This window comes from Catharus ustulatus, chromosome 5, assembly GCF_009819885.2.
Source record: "Catharus ustulatus isolate bCatUst1 chromosome 5, bCatUst1.pri.v2, whole genome shotgun sequence".
Taxonomy (NCBI): Eukaryota; Metazoa; Chordata; class Aves; order Passeriformes; family Turdidae; genus Catharus; species Catharus ustulatus.
The window spans coordinates 67,256,263-67,278,820 of record NC_046225.1 but is presented as its reverse complement, the minus strand read 5'-3'; the positions used below and the strand labels follow the sequence as shown (position 1 = coordinate 67,278,820).

The 22,558-nt window shown below is 41.8% G+C and overlaps 1 protein-coding gene across 1 annotated transcript in view; it reads left to right on the top strand.

Annotated features, from left to right (window-relative positions):
- The first annotated feature begins 2,699 nt into the window (after positions 1-2,699).
- HGFAC (HGF activator) overlaps positions 2,700-22,558 on the top strand; it is a 38,603-nt gene continuing 18,744 nt past the window's right edge. Inside the window, exons 1-7 of the mRNA XM_033060801.1 lie at positions 2,700-2,768; positions 4,297-4,351; positions 6,182-6,278; positions 11,284-11,357; positions 15,874-15,981; positions 16,608-16,739; positions 18,084-18,194. Coding sequence (XP_032916692.1) covers positions 2,703-2,768; positions 4,297-4,351; positions 6,182-6,278; positions 11,284-11,357; positions 15,874-15,981; positions 16,608-16,739; positions 18,084-18,194 — 643 coding nt within the window. The 5' untranslated portion in view covers positions 2,700-2,702. The remainder of the gene's footprint in view (positions 2,769-4,296; positions 4,352-6,181; positions 6,279-11,283; positions 11,358-15,873; positions 15,982-16,607; positions 16,740-18,083; positions 18,195-22,558) is intronic.

The following is a 22,558-nucleotide window of genomic DNA, read 5'->3' as shown; positions in this document are numbered from 1 at the left end:
AATGTATATGTATACACTCGTATATTTATATCCATTTCGTATTTTACAGAGCCTCATTTGAAATGGGGACAAGGTGAGTGTTAGGGAATTGATCTTCAATTCCATATTGATTGTTTCTTTATCCTTGTTATTTTTCTCGTTGTTATCAGCTCCATAGACACCTGATTCTTATTTCCCTCTACACAAAGTTTCCATCACTAGGCTGGAAATAGTGAGTCACAGATGAATAAACTTGAGGTGGTGGAGAGCAGCTCTGCAGGCTCATCAGCCTGGCCCATGGGCAATGGTTTTGGCAGAGGTTCTTTGCACCTATGAACTCCCAAATGCCCAAAACCCTGTAAAGTTTATAAGAATTCAGTATCATAATTGAGTCTGTAGTTTTCAGACTAGTTTCCTGCCAATGAGATAAAATGTTTCTCAAAAAAAAGCCCAATTTTGACAATTCTATGAAATGCCTGAAGGAGGTAGACAGAGTTTCTTCTGTTTATAAATAGCTGAAAGATTCACGGATCATTTAACATAATTTACCAAAAAACCACACCTCAAATTCTGCCTTTTGCTATGGCTGTGAGACCTGTTCAGACACCTCTGAGCTGAACAAAGGCAGGCAGTGTACACGGAGTACCTGGGGTTTTTAGTGATTCAGATCCATCTGAACCCTGAAATCACTGTTCAGACCTTACTCAGGGGTAATTCCCATTTTATGGTGGGGCTTCTCTGGCAGCTATTGCAACTCCTGGCTTTGATGTCTTTTACTTTGTGCCAGCACTGTCCTGTCAGCTGAAGTGGCTCCTGATGTTGGTGTTTATGCCTTTTTCTCAATTTAAGGAATCAGTTTGAGCTAAAAGCTTGGAGTTGTGACTCCCCAGAAGGACACACTGCAGCTCTTGGAGATCTACAGCAGGAACTGTAACATCTGGGAGTAGACACACTGACAATGGACTGCATCCTTGCTTTTCTTCTCCATTCTCTTAGGCATGGATAAATGCTTCCCTACAACACACAATGGTCACCTCAGAGACACAGTATTTCTGGTCTTGGAAGTGGACGTTTTTTATTCTAGAAATAGGTGAAAAAGGATATTTCCACAGCCTTGAAGAAGTATCTTCCTCCTCCCCTCTTTCCTGCTTTTCTTCCTTTTTACAAAACCTTTGGGACCTCTTGAGTGGAATAGCAGGTAAAGGCTTTTCCCCCCTTTCTTTGCAAAATTTCAGTAACCTGGATGATAAGTAGATGTCTACAAGCCATTGAATAGTATGATTGGTTTGAAACCTGATGGCCAGACTGAAGATGAGGAATCTACATTTTAGCTTCGCCAGGCGTCCTCAGGCAGATCAGACTATCTGTACATTTTATTTTCAGATTTAAAATGAGTGAAAATAAGACAGATCTAGTCCACAAGTCTATTCTGAAGCTTTATTTAATTCAAATCTTCTGGCAATAAGCAATGAATAGAGGCAAAGATTTTTCTTCTGCCTGTTTGCTAGATTTTGGGAAGGAAATTCCAACTTTGCCTGCTTGCTGCTCTTCTAAGCCTTGCTCACAGTAGCAAGGTTTAGTCCTTAAACCTATGTAGGCCTAGTTCAACTAACAGGAGTTATTACTGTGATGAAAGACAGCAGTGTGTAAATTCCCTGCACCATGATAAACCATCATATCAAAATTGTGCAGGGATAGCTCTGCTTCACCACTGGGCCCTACTGCTATGGCTTTATTGGGTCCAAAAAAAAAGTAAAAAAATCATATTCCTTCCATATCTGTGCTGGTGAAACTTCAAAGGGCAGCACACAACTCAAGCAAGGACTTAAGCAAGCTTTTGTTTCTGTTGTTGTGGCTCTGGGGATTTTGGGTGTGAAGAGGTGTGGCCCCTGATTGACAGGACATGGCAAAGCCTCGAGCACAGACACTGTTGTACCAGCCAAACCTGTGGATTTTGGTTGTGGGGCAAGGTGGGGCTGAAATAGACTGCTCTGGTGAAATCAGTTTTAGCAATACCCTCTGCATCTGTATTAGAAATGATTTTGCAGTGCAGCTATCTCAGACAGGCGCTAAGACAGAGATGGCTTTGCTCAGGTGGTGGCAGAAGGGAGCTTTTTGGCACACAAAATGTGTTATCAGAGTAACATGTATTTTCTTTCTTTTTAACTTTCCAGTCTGTTGCTGGAAGGCTGCTGTTGCAAGTCACAGCTGGGCAAGTAACCATCTGTTAATGAGTAATCCTTGGTATTGGCATTGATCTGGTCCATATTTTGCAATGTAATGCCATCTCCTGAGTGGGCTTGCTTGGAGCTCCTTGTTGTTGCTGCACTATGCTTTAAATTAGCTCCTGAAGAGAAAGGAGGGAAACATCCAGATGATAAATCAGCTCTAGGTACAAAGAACATTGGATCAGCTTCTCTGGAGCTGCCCTTCAGTGCTTGCTGATGACACCAGGGACCATATCCAAGGGTCAGGCACTTTGTAAACTCTTCACTCCTGGTGGTTTAGGGAGAGTCTCTCCCTACAGGGCATTCCCTTCTACCCACAGAGACATTAATGATTAACAACGATAACAGCTCTGCTTGCTTAAAAAACTAAAATACCCTAAAGTCAAGTAAATCACAGTCCCTTGTGAAAGCTTGTTCCTGATTCACCCTCCTGCTTCAACCCAGCCCTGGAAGTTTTCCTCTGCCAGGCAAAACCTTCATGAGAGGAGAGCAAAGATGAAAGTCTGTACTCCTCTCACTGTTGTCTTGGCTCTGAGTCTGTGCAGTGACTGTGCAAGGATGGTAAGTGATTCTTCTCTTTCAGAGGGTGCATCAGCCCTGTGATGCCTGGTAGGACCAGGTTGCCCTGGGGTTGGATGAGTGAAGCCACTGAACAGACCCAGAGAAAGAGGGATTCAAAGGGAACACAGTAGGGATTATCCAGACAAAGGCTGACAGCAGTGCTCACTGAGGGAGACTGTGGGATGGCTGGTGCTGTACCTTTCTCTGTTTAAAGCAATGGATTACATCCATGCCTTGCTATGGAGGAGGAATGGGAGGCGAGGAAGGACCACAGAAATGGAAATCCTTTAAAAATCAATCTCAGAAATGTGTTGACACAAGCAGGTAGCTGCAGTAGCATGGAGGGAGAGTGCTCCACTGCCAGACATCACTGCTGTTGGTACTGAACAGGCCAGCTCGGGTGGCTATCTTCTTCTTTTCAGACTTCTCCTCATTTCCATGCCAAACCCTCGGTGTTTTTGCATCATGTATCTTGTGTCTTTTCTGGGGGTATGTCTGCCAAGCACATCAAGCACTCTGCTGAGCAGGTTGTGATGGTTTAAATTTGCTAGTTTGCTTAAACCCCATCACAGCCTGGCATCTGCCATGGACTAGCAGGACAGTTAGTCCACTGCTGCCTTATGGTCAGCATTGTGGCCTTAAGATCAGCCTTATGTCTCTAGCTGGGTTAAAACTAGCTCAGATATACTCAGATGATGCTATAATCTTAACTATCTCAGGGAATTACAAATGTCCTCAGATATTACATGTGGGAGCAGAGAGGAATGCTCATGTTCTAGGTAAAGATCATCCCTGGCTGAAGCCCTTGCTTGGTGGTGGCAGAGTCTGTTCAGAGTATAAAAACTGTTCTTTCCTCAGAACTGTTCAAGCCCTCTCTATATATCTTAGCAACAGCTTTTTCTTAACCCTCACTTTTTATGTTACCTGTCTAGTTCTATGTTCCTGATGTGTGTTTCTTTGCCTGATTTTGTGATACCTTTTTTTGCTGTAGCTCAATTGCCAGCACCTTTGATGGCAGCAGAACTTTTTGCATATTATCCGTTTTTTATTATTTCCTGTGGCTTAAAATCAGCTCAGTCTAGTGCTCTTTGCTTGCTGATTGGCAAACCCAAATACAGTTAGAAGTTGCTTTTGTAGCTAATGCCCTGGGGGATATAGCTAAATAGCAGGAAAAGGCAAATGTTGGGATATTATTTGTAACTGAACTGGCCCCAGAATGCAGGTATGCTTCCTGCTGAGAGAAATAGGAGATGTGTCCCTTGGCAATAGAAAGATAAAGTGGAGCAGAGATTTGGCCTTTGTGTTGTGCTGGGTTTTCCTGGTTTAGCTGGCACATTCAAGAGTTAATGTGTATCTACCCTCTTTCACCAGACTGTGCCCCACCAAAAATCACAAGCAAATAAGATTTTCTCAGAAGCATTGGCAGAAACACAATTTCAGGGCGCCCTGGAAAGTAGGTTTTTACCAGTAGTAGGGTTCCCAGAGTGATTTTGTGTCTCCAATCCACATTCTCTCTTTCTCTTTATAGCACCACAAATCTGGGGCAGGAAGAGGCTCAAAGCATGGGTTCACTCGCCCACAAGGTACCAAGTCAAATCCAGTAGGATTCATGACAGTAAGAATGGTCTGCCTGTCTGTGTCCGTGCTGTGCGAGTCGCTAGGAAGCCTGCGTTTGTTTCAACATGCATAAGGATTATAGAATGGTTATGCCAATATTAATTTCCGTTTAAAGGGGAATTTGAGATTAACTCAGGAATCTCAGGTAATTTTCCTTCAGGTGCAGATTAATGGGAAAGCGCTGATGGGATTTTCGTTTGTCTGAACTGGCACGGCATTATATTATTTCACAAGGTTGCTGAAGATGTGCAACAACCTTTAATCAGAGCTTCAGCTGCCCTGTAACTTTCAGGCACATGAACTTTTTTATGTACAGGTTCAGTTTCTACCCTGGCCCTTGATCTCTCTCTGGGAGAAGGGTTTGAGTTGCATGCACCTTTCTGGGTTGCATTTGTTCTGGTGGCACCCCAATGATCAGACGTGCTGGCTGTGGGACAGTGTTGTAGTTTCCATTTTTAAAGCTTTTATTGTTCTGTGCTTTTATTGTTAAAGATTACGTGCATTGGGCCATTAGTAGTGGCTTCATAGGTTGTAAAGCCTTCAGTGGCCTTTGGCATGCAATATATCTTCTGAATGGGGATGTATTTTCACAACTCTCCTGCTTGCTTATACTGGGAACATCAGACAAAGCTGATATTGGAACATTTGCTTAACTAGTTCAGGGAATGAAAACTGGGATTGACAAGGGGATGGCAGAGGGGATGGCAGTGGCTATTTCACACTGATAGAGAAGGAGGCAGCTAGGGCTGATGGAGTCACCATAATTCCAACTGGTGAAGAAGGTGTTGGACCACAGGGATAGGTTATTTTTTCTGCAGTGCCAATAACTGACCTCAGCAGCTCTTTGAGATGTCTGGGCCCATGAGAGTTAGCAGATATTGTAAAGGTGTGCAGGAGCCCCAGCCATCCTGGGAGGGTAAGCTCAGGACAAGGAGCAGTTGTACACCGTGTTTGAGAAGTGGAAATGTGCTGTGCTGCCAGTTTGGTTGAGTGCCCCGTTTCTCTCTTATGGCTGTGGTTGGTTTCCCATTCAGACTTTAGGATTTCAAAACAGATTACTTTTAGTTTAATGGTTAAATAAGCTCTGACAGTTTTTCATTGTCTTTTTTGTCTTCAGCCTCTCTCATTCTCAAGACTCATCTTGAATGATTTTTTCTGATAGACTCCCACTAGCCTTCCTTAAACTCCCACCATCCTTCCTTAGACTGCCATCACTGATGTGGCAAATACAAAACTTGCCCTTTTTAGACACTGGTCCCATCAGTTTCTCCCCACTTGTAAGGAATTTGCTTATCCCAAAGGGAAGGTGGTATGATCAAAATTCTCTCTCTACCCCCAAGCTTTAAAACCTTCTTCCTCCTGACTGTTTCTATTTCAGTTTGTACTGTCTGGTTCCTTAATTATTTTAAACAGATATTACAATGTGATAAAGAGCCTGAAAGGATACAACTTCAGAAATTATTTTAATATGCAATTACAATACTACATAATTAGAAATGATAATTGCAATTAATGAATATAATTGGCATTTGCTGTACCAGAAATGGTAGTATATTTTGAACTGAAATGATCTGAGATCTTTGTTCTGCTGCACAGTCCATTAATCTTTGTTGATTCAATCATTATGTAGGATTTGAAGCTTCTTCTTATGCACTAGACATTGCAGAGACACAGAATCCAGAGTACAGCTGAAAAACTTGCAGATATCTATCTTCATAATTTCATATAATAGTACATAATATAATTTGTGGGTTGGTTTTCAGCTGCATTATGAGTTTTTTGTATTTGTATTTCAGTGTTTACAGAGGATGGGCATTTATGCAAATTTCCTTTCCGGTTTGGTGGAAGGTTTCATCACAAATGTATATCAAACTCATTTTCCAGAAAGAAATGGTAAGTTGACATTGCTCACAAATGAAAACAGCATTCAAATGCAATGTCATCCTTTCAGTGCTTTAATCTTGCTTTTGGAATAATTAGCACGAGTTTGATGTTGTGCCCAAGGAGACTGGCGCAGTTCTGCTGCTGATGCTCATGGCCCTCGGGTCGAAGCATGTTCAGGGAAGGGGAGCCCTGGCACTGGGTTTCCACAGCCACAGGAGGCTCAGGAACTGCAGAAATGTTTCCTTGCTGCCCTTCCTATTGGAACTGCAGCTTACACGAGTGACAACAGCTTGTACAGAAAAAGCAGGACCAATAGAATGAGCTGGTAAAAACTCTCTGCTGAGGGAGAAAAGAGAGACACAGACACCTGCAAGAGAGGACTCCTGGTTAAGGGATTTGTGCAGGCTGTACTTGTACTGCAGCACAGACCATCTGATTTCTGAGGGAAGCTGTTTTCTCCCCACCCCCATGTCTCTAATTTCTATCCAGATTGGCACCAGAACCCCTTTGGACAGGGCAGTACTAAGAAGTGAGGTATTAGTCCTGTTTGTTGGTTAATGATTTATTCTACTAGTGTGTCTGAGGCCAGATCTCCTTCTTTTGGGCAAAGGTTGCTCTTTTACTTTTGCAGAAGCTGTTAGAAGTACTCATGATTCATTTTTGGGGTAGGGGAAGTCAGTGGGATCCCTACTGAATTAAAGCTCTGAATAAAAAAGACAAACTTTGCAGACAAACTCATATGATAGGCATATATTAACTGAAATCAAAGGCAGCAATGCAGAGAATACGTGGGTACCAGTAATGTGAAAATTATGCCCAGATGAGCCATGTCATAAGGGGCACACTTGCCTATTTTTAGTGCTGAGGTAATATTTTACAGTTTATTTTACTTTCCCAGGCAGGACTCTCATTTTTTATGCTGGACTGTCTAATTTTTTCATGATCTGTTGGCATCTTTCTGATGACAACATCTGTTTCAAGTGTAAGTGCTGGTGTAATGTAAACAACACAACACAAACCTGCTCACACAAATGGACACCAAGCTTCAGGCAAGGAAAACACTTCAGAATTTCCCCAATATCCATCAATACAACCCAGCTAATAAAGGCCTCCAGGAAACAAGAATTTGAGACTACCTTAACTAAAGAAAGCATGCTGGAATAAATTACCAGTTTGAATCCTGTCTTTGATGAACTGTAGCCACAAAGAGTTTGACCTTAGTACCCACTTAATTTCATGCAATGCTTAAGAGGGATCCTGTTAATACATGACACTGTGTATTTGTTTTTAGCCAGATAGGCCAGAGAAATGGAAAAACCTGTGAATGGATGGGGTCCAAGGTTAGAGCACACTTTAGAGCTGACCTTGAGCCACTCGCTCTTGTGCTTCCGACTTTTTAAAAGCCATTTACAAGCAGGGAGACAAAGAGGAGGACAGCTGGAGTTATTTGGATTTGACAGACCATTTCACCCTATGGGTGACCTTCTGACCAGTGTTTGCTCATCACTCATAAGCTAAAAGCAACTTAATGTGTGGCATCAGGCACAGAGATGCCGGGAAAAGAGCCCTGAACAGCAGTTGGGAAACCTGCTCTGTGCATTTTTTGTGTGACTTGGCACAAACCCCGGCTGGACTTAGACTGAACAGCTGATCCCAGGGACCTGGTAGGCAGCAGGAGAGGGCAAGGCTTGTGCCCTTCCTGCTCCTGCCTCCTGCAAGCTGCTAGTAAGGGATGGTGGGAGGCTGGGTCCAAACTGCTTCTTCAGGGGTGAATTCCAGGAAACCCCTCCAGGAGAGCACTGGCTTACTTCAGTTCATGTCCTCAGTGCTCAAGTCATACTTTGAGTCACAGCTACAGGGAGGACTTCACAGTGAAGGCCAAACCCAACTCAAATTTGCTTTAGATTTATGTTTTCTCATACTGCATATGACACAGATACTGTTTCAATATAAATCTGCTCCTGACCGTAGTAAGCTCTCCTACTGTTTTTGAGAGCAACAAACAAGTTGTATCTTTATAAATATTTATTGAAAATACAGGAAAGAAGACAAAATAATTGCACTATTTAAATAACAGACTAACAGCATCCTGTATTGCTTTCCACCTTAACTATAATCTGTTCTCACAGATAAATTTCCATTTAGTGGCCTATTACCAAGTCTTACAGTAAATCTTGCTAAAGGTATAGTGTAAATTTTCCTGTTGTGCTGAGAAAAAGAAAAATAACTGGAATTGCTACTGAGTTTCATTGGTACCTTCAGAAAGACAGAACAGTGTAGGGACAGACAAAATGTGGGTGCAGTGAACACTTGTGAGAGCAAAAGGGGAGGGTGGTTGGAACTGGACCAGGCTGTGGCTGCAGGGAAGCTGCCAGCACCCTGTCCCTGTGTCCCAGTGTAGGATGGGTTCCTCAGATTCTGCTCAAGGGGAATGGCAGGAGCAGACCTTGCCTGAGATTTTGGCTATAAAGTGGAAGGTGTTGACTCAATCCCTGCACAAGCCTTATCCTGTGCTTGAGTTCTGGATGGGTGGGGCCCCTGTGCAAGGGTGAGCTTAGGTCTGTGTAGGAAGGACATGATGTTATCATCTTCCCTGGAAACAAGAAGATGACTTTTGATGCGTTGCCCACAGACTGAAAACAGTGCAGAGGACAAGAACAGATTTTTGGCCAGCTGGATACGAGTTTATGACAGTCCTGGAAAGGAGTACCTGTGGGCTGAGCTGGGAGATGTCTAGCATCAGGCTCTGAATTTTCCTGGAGCTGGTAGTGGTTGGTCTGGTGTTGTGTCTCATGATCAGGACAACACTTAAAAAGTCTCAGGCAAGCTCCAAGTCTCAAACATAGTGACAACACCAGGTGTGATGGCAAAGCTCTTTCCTTACAACTGTCTGCCTCTGGCCTGGGGCTTTGTTTGTTCTCCAGAACATCCTATTGTTACAGTTCCCTATGCCCTTGGTGGGAAAAACAGCCTACTTTCCATTTATCCTGCCTGCCAGTTAGGTCTCATCTGTGACACACCCTTTTTTTTGTCCATTGCCATGTTGTTTACCATGTGAAAATGTTATTTAAATCCACCCCTTGTAGTCGACTTTTCTGAGTTCAGTATCTCTGCCTTTATGTTTTTACTTTCATGTCAACAATTTTATATGACAAACTGATGTAAAAATATTTACTATCCCATAAATTTTGAGAGTGGGCACTTTTGCTAATAGTATAAAGAAATAATTAGGCCATTGGGTTGATTTGGCTGCTGGAGGTAACATTCCACAAGACTGAAATGTCACCATATTTTTCTAAGCCTCCAATCAGACAAAACATTTTTAAGAGAAAAGGAGGGAGACAAACTTTGAGGATGAGCTGAGATTCTCCCAGAGAGTGAGATCTGTGGTGGAAAATATAAAAGGATTGTGCCACTGTGCAAAAGCTTGTCACCAAGGAGGCAGCTTGGCATCACAAGGGGAGGTCCAACCTCACTGTATTCACTGCAAGGCAATAGGGAAGGACTGGCTGTGGAGAGCATCGGGTGGGAGGACCAGTGGTTTGTGGAGAGCTGGTAGAAGAAACCTCTGTCACGGTCTCTGACAACAAAAAACGTTTTAAGATGGAAAAAATTGAGGTTCCTCCTTGCTTAGAACTTGTCTGCTGCTGGACAGTGACACAAGCAGTGCTGAGGACACTTTTAACTCATTTCTCATCTTCATTCTCATGCATACTAGACCACCCTTTAAAGAAAGCACAATCTACTTCCCACCAAAGGATATTTGAGGAATTTCCCTCAACTCCCAGCAGTTGCATCAGCTTTAATTCCTGTGAGTGAGCAGCCTCTTTAAGTATGTGCCATGTTAATGTGCACCAGACTACCAAGCACCTCTTTTAGTGCACCTTATGTAATTGAGGTCACCAAACTTAATATACATTGCCTATTCAGATGCTCCATAGGGAACGCATTTTAACTACCACATGGCATGAAATTAAGAAGGAAAATAGGGCAGTTAAAATGCAGACATGTGCTACAATAACATTTCAATCTAACTTGTGACATCCTAGGGTGAAGAATTTGATCACACAGCTGCTCAAGGAATGATAAAACCATGCATAATGAAAATAGATCATCAGGCACATTGAATTAATTCCAGTGTCTTTTAATGTCATGTAGCTGATGTCAATTATTCTGCATTGTAACTGGCTAGGGAGGATGTTTTGCTGGATGTTGCACTGGGACAGGACATGGAGCTGTTCAGCCTCAGTTCAGTCATGTGCTCCCTGTGTGTCCTTGGGGAAGCCTCCAAATGCATTCCTGCTGAGGAGGAATAGCAGCTCAGTGCTCCTTGGAGTGTCCTGAGCCTGAGAAAACAGACTGAGATAGCAGACATCAGTGAGGGCATGCAGGACAGTCCCCTGCTCCGAAAAAGGAGAGGTTTTATCTGTGCCTTTGGAAACCACCACTGTGTCAGTTATTTCCTCATTCCATCTTGCAAGTTCCAAAATAAGAATGCTTTAAAGGAACTGAGTCTGGAAACAGTGAAGTATGCTAGTCACTGAAAGGGAAAAGTCCCTTTGGGGAAAGTCTCCTGCCTCCACAGATTACTACAGTAACTGTCAGGCGTCAAAAATGGGCTGGGTCCTGTTTCGCTTGTTTTATAGTAAGTAAAGAAGAAATAATTTATTTGCTTTGGTTTTGTTTTTTATTTGTGCCTTTCATTTTCTAGTCCCAGAAATAGAAAGAATAGAATGTTGGGTTTTTCTGAAGGATTCATTGAAATCCCAGGTCCTGCATTTACATCTTATTTTTAATCTGTTTTTAATTTGAGAGAAGAGGAGCAGAGCAACTTTAACAAAAGAAAGCATATTTTTTCCTCTGTTCTTAAGAGAATTTGAATGAAACTGATGCTAACTAGAAAAAAACACAAGCATGAATTTCCAGGTTGCCAGAGTGTGAAGGTCCTGTAGTTTCAGTGCAAACATCCAGGTTGTTTAAAGATGCACTAAGCTGCACCTTTGATTCTTTTCAGGTGTGCAACAACACATAATTTTGACCGGGACCAGAGATGGGGACACTGTGATCTTTCATCCAGAGACCACACAGGTAAGGCAAGCCATTGCTGAGTTGCTCCAGTACCTGGCTCCTACTTTGCCACCTGCAGCAAGGAGGGACAGTGCCTTCAGTGCAGCTTTCATTTGTGTATTTATTTTGAAGCCAGCCTTCCCATCAGCTGTTTCCATAATCTCTCTGTGACGCTGCACAACCATAGCATTAGACTGTGAATATCACTCAGTCTTTAATTCACTCTCTGTTGACTAACTCAAAGCCATGGAGAGAAATTATGGTAATGCCAGCATGGAAATCCAAACTCCTGCTGGAGCCAAACACAAAGGTGATCATTTTCTCTTCCCTCTTGGCTTGGATGTACCTTTTAGCTTTCCCTTCATTTACACTGCTGCATTTTCTGTCTGTTTGGCCAGTTAAATTTTTAGAAGCCACAGAAACATTTGATACCCTGTACCACACACAGACATCACTTCCAGCTTTCCTTTCTTGAGACCTCATGGGAAAGAGCAGAGCTCAAACCCAGACTTCCTTGAGCTTTGGGCTGTGTGAGAGAAGACAGGAGGCCAGACATGTTCATTGCAGGAGTCCTGAGGGATAATGAAAGGATTACTTAGCTGAGCAGCTCTGTGGCTCTATGGTCACCACAGTGCTACAATTACCTCATTGCGAAAGTCTGTCTGAAAGGGGAAGTCAAGGTCTGTGGCAAAGTCACCTTCATATATAAAAGTCACTTGAATTTACACACTGGGTGAAAGTTCACCTGGGAATATGCATCAGCAGTCCCTCAGTGACTGGCCTTTACTTATCTCTGTATCCTTGGCTCCATGCTTCATGAGCTGGATGCTGGGGAATTCCATTTTATTAGGAATATATATCAATTCTCATTTCATACAGCCACAGACCAGCTTGAAAAATCAGGCATTGCACTGGTTGAACTTGATGCCCCTGAGGCCTTTTTTGGATCTGTGTCTAAATGCTGATCATGTTCCTTTTTTTGCCATCTCACTCTTTTCAAATGAGACACATCTTATTTAGTTTGCAGGATATGACCAATAGCCTTAGATATTCACTTCCCACTTTCAAATGCAGGGCTTTTCCCACCAAGCCCTCTCAGGGAGATCTCCACAGTGGCAGGAGTCTTATTGCCAAGCTGATTGCAATCTAGCAGAGCACTTGAAAAGCCAACTTAGCTGAATCACGCTGACAGTCTAAAATTAAGCAGTGCACAGCATCACCTTTTTAAATGTAAGTACTTTAAATTATTCCCAGCCTGGCTTTAAAACAGATTAGCAGTAGATCAGAAGCCAGTGACCTAGCCCCAAAACAAGCAGCAATGTATACAACTTTGTAATGCAAGTGTGCCAGACATGAACATAGACTCTATGGGCAGCTCATGCTAACAAGAGTCAGGTTATGAGGGCTGCACTTGGTTATTCATCAGCGGCTTCCCAGAGCTTAAAATGTGTTAGCTGTGACCTGTGACTGCTTTAATCCTCCAGTGAAACTCACTGTGAGGGTGACAGCTGGATGATTCAAGGAGACTCTTCCAGGAGCTGCAAGAGCTGTCCAAGCCTGGTGTTACACATCTGGGGGTGCCTTGTGCCACCTCTGTCCCTCTGCCTGCCCATCACCATTATCCTGCCAGACATCTGGCTGCCTGAAGGCCTTTTTGGGCTTCCTGGCTCGTTTTTGCTTTTTACCCACAACTGCATTGGATAGGGTGGGTTGGAATGCTGCCCTGTCTGCCTGCCAGGGTATCTCTGTCAATATACCCTAACATCAGTGAGGGCTTTTCCTGGCTACTTTCCTCCAGAAAAACAAAAGGGAAAAGAGAAAAAAAAAAAAAGAGAGAAAGAAAAATAAAAAAGAAATATAAAAAAAAAGAAAAACAGAAAAAAAAAGAAACAAAGAAAAGAAAGAAAAAAAAGAAAATAAAAGAAAAAAAAGATGGGATAGCTGGAAGAGATCACTGCTGGCTGTTGCAAAATTAAAGATAACCCCTCTATTTCTGGAAGCATTTAGAATTTGAAAAAATTAAAAGGGTTTTGTCTGTTATTTTGCTTTTAAATGTAAGTCAACTTAGTTTTTTTCAAGCAGCAAGCGCTGTATTTGGACTTGGGAAACGTTTAACAGATCATTAACCATAGCTTAAAGAGAACAGGCTCATGACAAAGGTGAAAGGAAAAGCAACATAATGGATGAAGGGAATTTGAAGCAAAAGAAGGAAAGTTTTCCTACTGTGGAAGAAATAAACAAAGTGAACAATGCTGACCTATAAACTGTGTAAAATAATAGTTTGGGGTTTTTTTTAATCCACTGAAGAATTAAATTTTTTCCTTGAAAAGCAAGGGAAAAAAAAGGAATTTCAGGGAGAGAGCATCCTTCAGCCATAAGAGGTTGGTGAGCAGTGTATCTATTGGCATGGAAGGAGCTTCTTTAGAGCAAAGGTTGAAACTCTTTCCAGGCCAAGAATTCAAAACGTTGGAGGTGCTTAAAAACCAATGTTAAGCAAGGGCTGGAGGCTTTGATCCAGAAAAATACATCTGCCAAATTCAAGGGAAAGTTTAACCAGGAAGGCCTCAGCTTTAGGATGAAGTGAAGCTTGGGTGGGAAGTTTCTGCTGGATGGAGGTGTTAGTACTGTGAATGTCTAGAAATCTTGGACAAATGACCAAAACCCCAGGGAGAGCCAAACATGGGGGAGAAAATTGCCAGAGAGTTTTTTAATGATCCCTCTGGACTGATACAGAAAGAAGTAGCAGAGTGGTGTGGGCTGTGCAGGCAAGAGGACGAGGCATCATGCCAGGAGGAGCTCTGAGGAAGGCAGGTGGCAGAGACAGAAAGTTTTTGTTGGGAAATATGGGCAGAAAGGTGAGACAAGGCTACTTCTCCATCAGCAGAGACTCAGAGAGGTGAAGCTGCAGTCAGGATGAGAGCTAGCAAGCATGGAGTGTTTTACCCATGAGGGTGCTTTAGACACTGCTTTAGACTTGGCACTGCCCAGTTAATGGATAGTTAATAGTGGGCAGGATTCCCCGCTGGGAACTGAGATGTGTCCATCTGCTTATGAGCAGAAGTTGTTCCTGGACTCCAGGAAAGATGTGAAGCAACACAGAACATGCCTGGAAGGTCAGACTGGAGTGGTGGGTGGGATGTACTTAGGGACAGATTGGGAAAGAAGTGAATGAGTGGAAGTGCTTTTTGCAGATTTAACAAGGGCACAAAAAATGCATGAACATTTGTTACAGCAGAAGATGGCTTGGAGATCAGATCATGGTTTGGATGCAGTGGGAATAGGAAATACACGATTTTCCTTTGAGGAAACATTACGGCTCTAGAAGTTTCATAACTATCAACAGCAGGAAGAGTAGGAATGTCACTGACTTTACTTGCTTTCCCTTGATGTTATCCTGGATTAAAACTACCAGTGAATACACCCAGACCTGCTATCTGATAGGAATTATATGACTCTCTTCTGAAGTAAATATTTTGATCCCTACAGAGGAACCTCAGATTTACAGTGCTGTAGCAGCCTTCAGGATGCACCCTTTGTGCTTCACTTCAACCCTGTTCGTGTGTGCCTCTGCATGTCCCATCCCATGCTCAGCACACACTGCCTAGCTGAAGAAGCACCTGGATTGAGTAACCCTGGAATGGCCCAGCAGAGCTTGACTAGCATTAAAAAGGAAGATTTGAATGCAGACAAGCTGATGGGCCAGCTCTGGAGCAGGTGTAAACATGCTGTTGGTTAACTTCAGGGAGATGCATCCCTGGGCACTGCCTGAAATCAGAAACACTCCTGACCAGCAAGACTCTTACTACTTTTGCACTGCACATTGCCAAGCAAAGCTTCTATTGCAGGTGTTGTCCTGGTGCCTTCCTCCTCTCCTACCACATTTTCCCATCATTCAGAAAATTCCCTAGTAAATGGAGATGTGCTAGACTGGTCCAGTTTTCATCTTTCTTGGCATCATTTGCTTGGATGTGCTTTGTGGTTTGCTTTGTAATTTCCCCCCTGATTCCAGCTGTCCATTCGTTTTGGACAAAACCCAAAATCCCACTGCAAATTCTTCTGTCGAGGGCTGTCCTTTGTGCAGTGTGGAGGAGATGTGTGATCCCGTGGTGGATGTGGCAATGCAGAGGCTGCAGGGCAGGCAGCAGAGGCAGAGCTGCAGCCTTCCTCCCTCCCCAGTGAAAAGGCACAGCTCCATCTTGTGGGCACCTGTCCCGTCCTCTTCCTCACCACAGTGCCAGCTCTGGTGACTTCAGGTGTGCCTGGACCTACCCCCTTCACACAACTTAGTCTGGGGGGATGAAGGTTCAGATCAGTGATTTACCATATGGTTTTTAAAAAATTTATGGACAAATATATTTCCAGCTGTAAACCAGATGGAAACGAACCCACTGTCAATTGCTTGGACAAACTTGGTTTTACAATAATAGATGGTATTAAACCCACTGAAGATAGAACCAAAATGGCACATGGAGCCAAAAGAACAAAGCATGACTTATACCATACTTATTAACAACAACTTCTTATGTGGCCTCTCTAGATCACTGTGCAAACAACCCCTGCCAAAATGGAGGGACCTGTTCTCTCACTCATAGGATGTACCACTGTACCTGTCCTGAGGAATTCACGGGCGAGGACTGCCAGCTGAGTAAGTACCTTCTACCGTGAAGAAATATGAATAGTAAGTGGAGCTCATTAATGTTTACTTAATGAAAAGGTAATGCTGTTGTGATGGGAGGGACCACTGCAGCATGAATGTTTGTGTAGGAGGATTTCCAAATGGTTGTGACAGACAATCCATGCCTGACAGGACAACTGAAAATAGCTTGACTGTACAATTATAAATCCAAGTATGTTCTGAGCATGGGAAACACAAAAACCCTCTTCCCCTTTCTTTGCTGTTTTTAAGATTTAAATATCCCTTATATTTTTGGAAATTACTAATATCTAGTAGGCAATGCACAGAGACGTGAAAAAGCAGCACAATTTCAGGTGATGCCTTATCCCTTCTGTACATGCATGTACTGGGTACAGTGATGCTGTCCTGCTCACAGGGCTTTAGGAGAAAACCATCCCTGTCCTGGAGCTGCTGCTCTACTGGCTCAGTGCCTCCACACTACGGAGGCTGGCTAGCTTGAGAAGCACTGTCAACAAACATGGATCTGCTCAACAGCAAAAAAGGGATGAGCTGGGAATGATAATAGAGATTGTGGTGCCATTTCTTGCAATAAATAACATCTGAAAGCTTGTGTTGTTCGTAAAACTTTGTTTCAGAGAAATGTTTTGACAACAACCTCTATGAATTCTTTGATGTGGGTGTGAGCTGGTCAAGAGCCCGACAAGGAGTAGTGGAGCAGTGCCTGTGTGTGAACAGCGAGATCGAGTGTGTGCCTGTGGAACACGAAAGTAAGGCACTGTTTGGTACCACAGCTGTAGCTCTGCATGGAATGGGGATAAAGGACAGTGATGGTATCAAAACCTGAGCACTGTCACACACCCTAAGGCTACCCTTGCAGCTCATGTACCCTCTCTAAAATACTGTATTTTAGCTTTCCTTTCTGAGAGTGAGTGGTCATAGTGACCCAGGAAATCCCATCCTTGTTTGAGGAAGCAACTATATGCATTAGGATGAGTTTTACGGATACATCTCAGTGTTTTCTTCAAGAGGGATGAAACCCTGATCTGCAGCATGTAAGAATATACAACAGGTTATATAGTAGAAGTGGTAAAATTTTTTCTCCAAAATTATAACCTGGCTGACAGGCACACCCTGCACACCAACAATCACTTCATATTGCTGTTTTGCCTCTGTGTTTCTTCCCAAGCCCATCCCAATCTTAAATTGCCAGCATGTAAATTTTATCCACCTCCAGGATCCCATAAGGCCTGCATTGGCCCCAGAGTCCCCCTGATTTTTGGCCCATTCCTGCAGGGGTGATGCTTACATTATCAAGCCTCCTCCTCGTAGGGGCTGCCAGGAACCCAACACCCTGGCTAGCCAGCACAGGATATGCACTTTGGGTTGTCACCCGTCTGAAGAAGCCAGCACAGCACCTTCCATTTGGAGGAGAGATGCTGGGAAGCAAACCATGTGCCTCACCTCTATCTGTGCTCTGGTATGGCTATTCCATTACTCAGTCTGGCTAGCTTTTACCCTGCTCACAAGTAAGTTACAGTACAAATAAGTTTCATACAAGCCCTTTGAAATATGTAGGTGCTTTTATTCCCACCTTACATAACTGGAAAATAAAGTATGGAGAGTCATTGGCTTTCTAGGACATTGAGATTCCATGTGAGAGTTGGGAAATTTGATAGGACTTAATATTTCCCAATCACAGATCTTAAATATTTAACTGAGCTCCCTACTAGATATGTTATTATAAATTCTAATAGAGCTCAGTGGCAAGCCTGGAATTGGCAGAACCCTCTGTAGAGAAAGAAATATTAATACCATCACCACTAGTAATAATAATCACCACCCCCATTTTACCTATTGTTCATTGATAGTATCTTTCAATAGCTGACATTATCCAATAGCAGTGAAAACAATGAGGCAGACCTTAGTGGGCAGAAATCAGTCGAGTTTCCTTTTCTTTCATCTGTCACAAGTGTAGGTCTGAGATAAGCAAAAAAGAAAAACTTCTCCCAAATGCATCTGCACAGAGGAGATGCACTAGAGTAAGTTAAAATGGACTGATCCTCTGAATAATTTGTACCTTTGGTTTGATCCTTGGTTATGTTTTCTTGTAGATTGTGTTCATGATCCTTGCATGAATGGTGGAGAGTGCAAGATGATTACCTCCACTGGGAAAACAGTATGTGATTGCAAAGAAAATTTTGCAGGGAAGTATTGCAATATTGGTAAGTATAACAACCTACAGGCAGACAGAATTAGGAGTTTTCATCTGGGTGTAAGGCTGGTGGGTTTGGCTCTGTTATATTCTGCATTTGAGACATCTTTTGTAACAGCTGAAGAGTCACACAGAACAAGGGTTTAATGTATTTATCCAGTGTAAAACGTAACACACATTTCACCACTGAGACTCTGGTTCTAAAAATATTTTTTCGTGCCCTTTACTTTATAGAAAATCAAAAATAGGAATCTTAATTAAATTAGACATGCCTATAAAATAAGTGCATGCTTCCATTTTACAGAATCAGTCACAGAGTTGTACTCTAGTGCTACTGCCTCCCTAAGATCCACACATCCTCTCATAAAGGAGGAATTGGCTTCTGACAAAATCTAGCACTATTCTTTGGTGCACTAAATGACTGTGGGACAAAGAAAATGCTCACCCTTTGGGTTACCTTACACTTTAAATTAATAAAAACATTTGTCCCAGTACAGGTTATACAAAAAAACAACCCTTCCTTTCTCTGGTGGGTCAGGGCAGAGAAATCTGTGGTTTTGGTATCTATATGTTAGTCCTATTTTGCATTTTAGATGCTACATAGATTTGATACAATCTTCTTCCAGGAGACTTAACATTTATCCCTGCAGGGGTTAAATCTGCTTGCAAAGCTTGCTTGCATGCTACATCTGCAAGTTATGCCTGTGGCTACTTTTTAAATAAATGTGCATTTTAGGCATAAATTTTAACAGACCTTCAGTCCCACCATCCTGTGACCCCATCAATTCACTGGCTGTGTGTTTCTGAGGGCATGAATCCCATGGCTCATCAAAACTGAGGACATGACTCCCAGTAGCTCTGGTGGGCACTTAATCTGAATGGGCAGTGGGGTAAAAACACCTGTCAATGAACCCTGCAGTTTGTATCTGGCACTCTTTTTGTTAGTCTGATAGTTAACAAATGGTGTAGCCGATTATTCTAGCTGAGGAAAAAAGCCCACATCATTTGGGAGACCAGCAGTACATCTGGAATAGCAAAGAGCAGGAGTGAATGGGTGAAGGGACAGTGTATGAGCTGGTCCTGAATGTCCACTCACCAGGTGCCTGATGAACCATGCAAAATGGGTTTGTGACCCTTTTAAGTCCTTCATAAGGAGCACTATTTTAGCTCAGTTGTTTTGTCCTTTAGTTACCCTGGGGAGATTGTCCCAGGCTTTGGAATGCTTCTGCTGTACAGCACGTGTGACCTGGTGCTCAGTTCAGGGCTGCACTCTGCTCATTTTCACATTAAACTGCTTTCCCAATTCCTGTTTTATTATCAGCTTCCCCTGCCCAAAGCAGCAATGGTGCACAGAGACATCCACCCAGCAGGGCCTGGATCATAAATATCAGGATGGCACTGTTAAAGCTGTCATACCAGTTTCTGCCTGACTAGCTTAGAAAAAGAAATGAGCAGGTGCTCTTTGATTACTTGAAAATAATAAAGCAAATATTTGGTTTGCTAAACAAGTGGCTTTGGATGTTTACAATCCATCTGTGTTCAGCTGCCTAACACCCCTACATGGAATGGGAACTGAAGAATTGTGTTTATGTGTCAGGGCCTTGCAGAGAGTCTTAAAAAAGAAAAAACTCTTTGTCAAGATTTAGTCACTCTAAATTAATGCAAATAAATGAGTCTTCAGGTCTATAGACCTGATAGTATCACCACAGTAGGGCAGTGGCATTCTGGTGAAAGTGCTACAGGCTTGTATTCTCTCAGCACTCAGAAATGATTTAAAAAAATTTTTTTGATTAGTTTTTCCTTTGACCCTTCAATTTGACACAGTGAACAGAAAGGGCTTTTTTCTTTGTTTTCTTTTTACTGTCTTGTATAGTTTCCCTTGTCTGACAGGACATACTTGTGAAGTTACCTTTTAGTTGGAATTGCTGGTGGCTATGATGCTTGATTCAGAGAAAGTGTTACAGTATTTCCTCTCCAAAGTGTATTTTATTCTGAATTATCAGTTAAAGAGGTAAGTTTAAAGCCAAGGTGTAATGCAAAAGTGTCTTCTTGTATTTCCTTTATTTTAAAAGCAGAAATCAATAAATTTAATAAACAGGAAGCTCATACTCTTATTGAGCTGTAATGTGTTTGATGTATCTCTTGACTTACACAAAGAATAACCAGCCTTCATATGTTTCTAATGGAAAACCAGCAAATTTATCTTAACATTATATTCAACAAATATTAATAAATGAAGTACCATCCTTCATCCATCAGATCACAAGCCTAAGTACTACTGTGACTCAAGCATTGGTACAATAGACTGAGGAGCAAAACCAACAGGAAAGTACTGAGAAATGCTTCTCTTGGTTGAGGACTTACTTAGCAGATGCTTGGATTATCTTATCTGTCAGACCTTTACCTGTTTTCCATGAATTTGTCTAAACTCTTTAGTACTCCTTTATGCTTTTCCCTTTCACAGTGTTCCATGTCAAGAAGTTCCAGAATTTAAATAGATGTGATGAAAAGAAGTATTTTCTATTGTTAACAAAAAATCCACTGCCTGGTAATTTTATTCTTTGAGCAATGAGTAACAAATCATAACTTTTGTAATTTTAAAGATACCTATTTATCTGTCCATTCCTTTTTGGACTACAGCATCCCTGTCAGTACTCAAAACTCATCTTTGATCTTAAAATTCTCTTGCAAACAATCATTATATATATGTGTGTGTATATGTGTACATCTCTCTATATATATTTCTAGTTATTATCATAAATGACCATATAGCTACTGGAAAATGATGAACTGACTTAAAAAAAAGAGAGGTGATAAAAGTAACAGAGGAGATATCCATAACAAAGGAGATTGATATACAAAAGACAGTTTCTAATATAGATTTCTTCTTAAAGAGGAAATTTTTAGTACTAAAGAAAAAATTGCCATTTTAAAAAGTGTTCTGAGACAGTTTATGTGCACAGGATTTCAGTGAAGTTTAATTTTGAAGGAAATGAGATACATTGCCAATATATCTTGCCCCAAACAGATGCTGTTTAAAATTTTTCAAGGACCCATGTTTAATTAAGTTAAATTCATAATAATTGCTATTTAATCACCTATATTCAGAAATAAGGATTTTGTGCTAAAAGAGTAGCTGCATTCTTTTTGGAAACTCATGCTGAGACAGCTCTGAATCCAGGCTCTAGGTGAAGATTCAGAATCAATTGTGAAACCATGAGTAGCAATGGTTGTCTCACTGAACACAGAAAGTTACCAAAGGGCCCAATCCAAACACTTCAGCAGTGGTAAATGTGGGCAAGAAGTGAAACCTGAGAAAAGTGTGAATGGAATATTTTATCTCTAGCCCAGGTTGGCATAGGGAATGGAGACTGAATTTATTTAGTAGATAATTAACTTCAGAAATATTTCACTTCACTGGAGATTAAAACTGATGACAAACAGTTATAAATATGTAATTTTGAAATTACTTTGACATTTTGTTATCTGGCCAGAGGACAGATAATTCATTATAATATGCATTTGTGGAGAAGTTAAAAGGGGTTAAAGGGTGAAGGAAAGATATGTAGAACTTTTTTTTCAGGGGGTAGTGCCCTTAGGTTTCTGTGGTTGAAACCCCACCATTGCATTCACATTTTACGCTTTACTTGATAATATGTGAACAGAAATGAATATATATTTTGCCAGACTTCCATGTCAAAGCACTTTGTTTTTCTTACCACTGCTTTATTACTGTTGGTTTGATGTCAGTTAGTAAATTTGGGGTACTTATTTGTATTTTAAATTTATTTTTTATTTATATTCTGATATATTAGTGGGGTATCTGTATTCAGTTTACTTAGTCAACAAGTCTTTTCCTGAAGCATTTGCTCACTGTGGTTGTGGGTTGCACTAGGTTTGAGCATACTGGGAGCACTGCACAGGGGATTATACATGCTGAGTTTTCTTTGGATTAAGGTTAGGTAGCCATAATGGTTTTGATAATATTTTGGTCATGACAAAATGTGAAGTTGGTGAAGGTATTTCTGAAAACTGCTTTGTAGTGTTTGGGGTATTTTCCTCATTGGGCTATGGGTAATGGAATTAGAGGGGTACCATAGCTTTAAAGAAAGCATGAGTTGGAATGCTAATTGTGGGAGGCTTCTGGTTATGTAAGGAGATGTGGTGTATGTCAGAAGCAGGTTGAGGAATTTCAGAAAAGGAAGATGATCAAATAGCTGAATATATAATTACATACAGGAAAAAAACCTTCTTGGCCACATCTTTTGGGGTTAAACTGGGGGAGTTTGAAGTAATAGAATTAGCAAAAATGACAGCAAACCCACCTGTTTTGTGGTTCTTTTACTGAAACAATGTGTTGGCAGTTTTCTACTA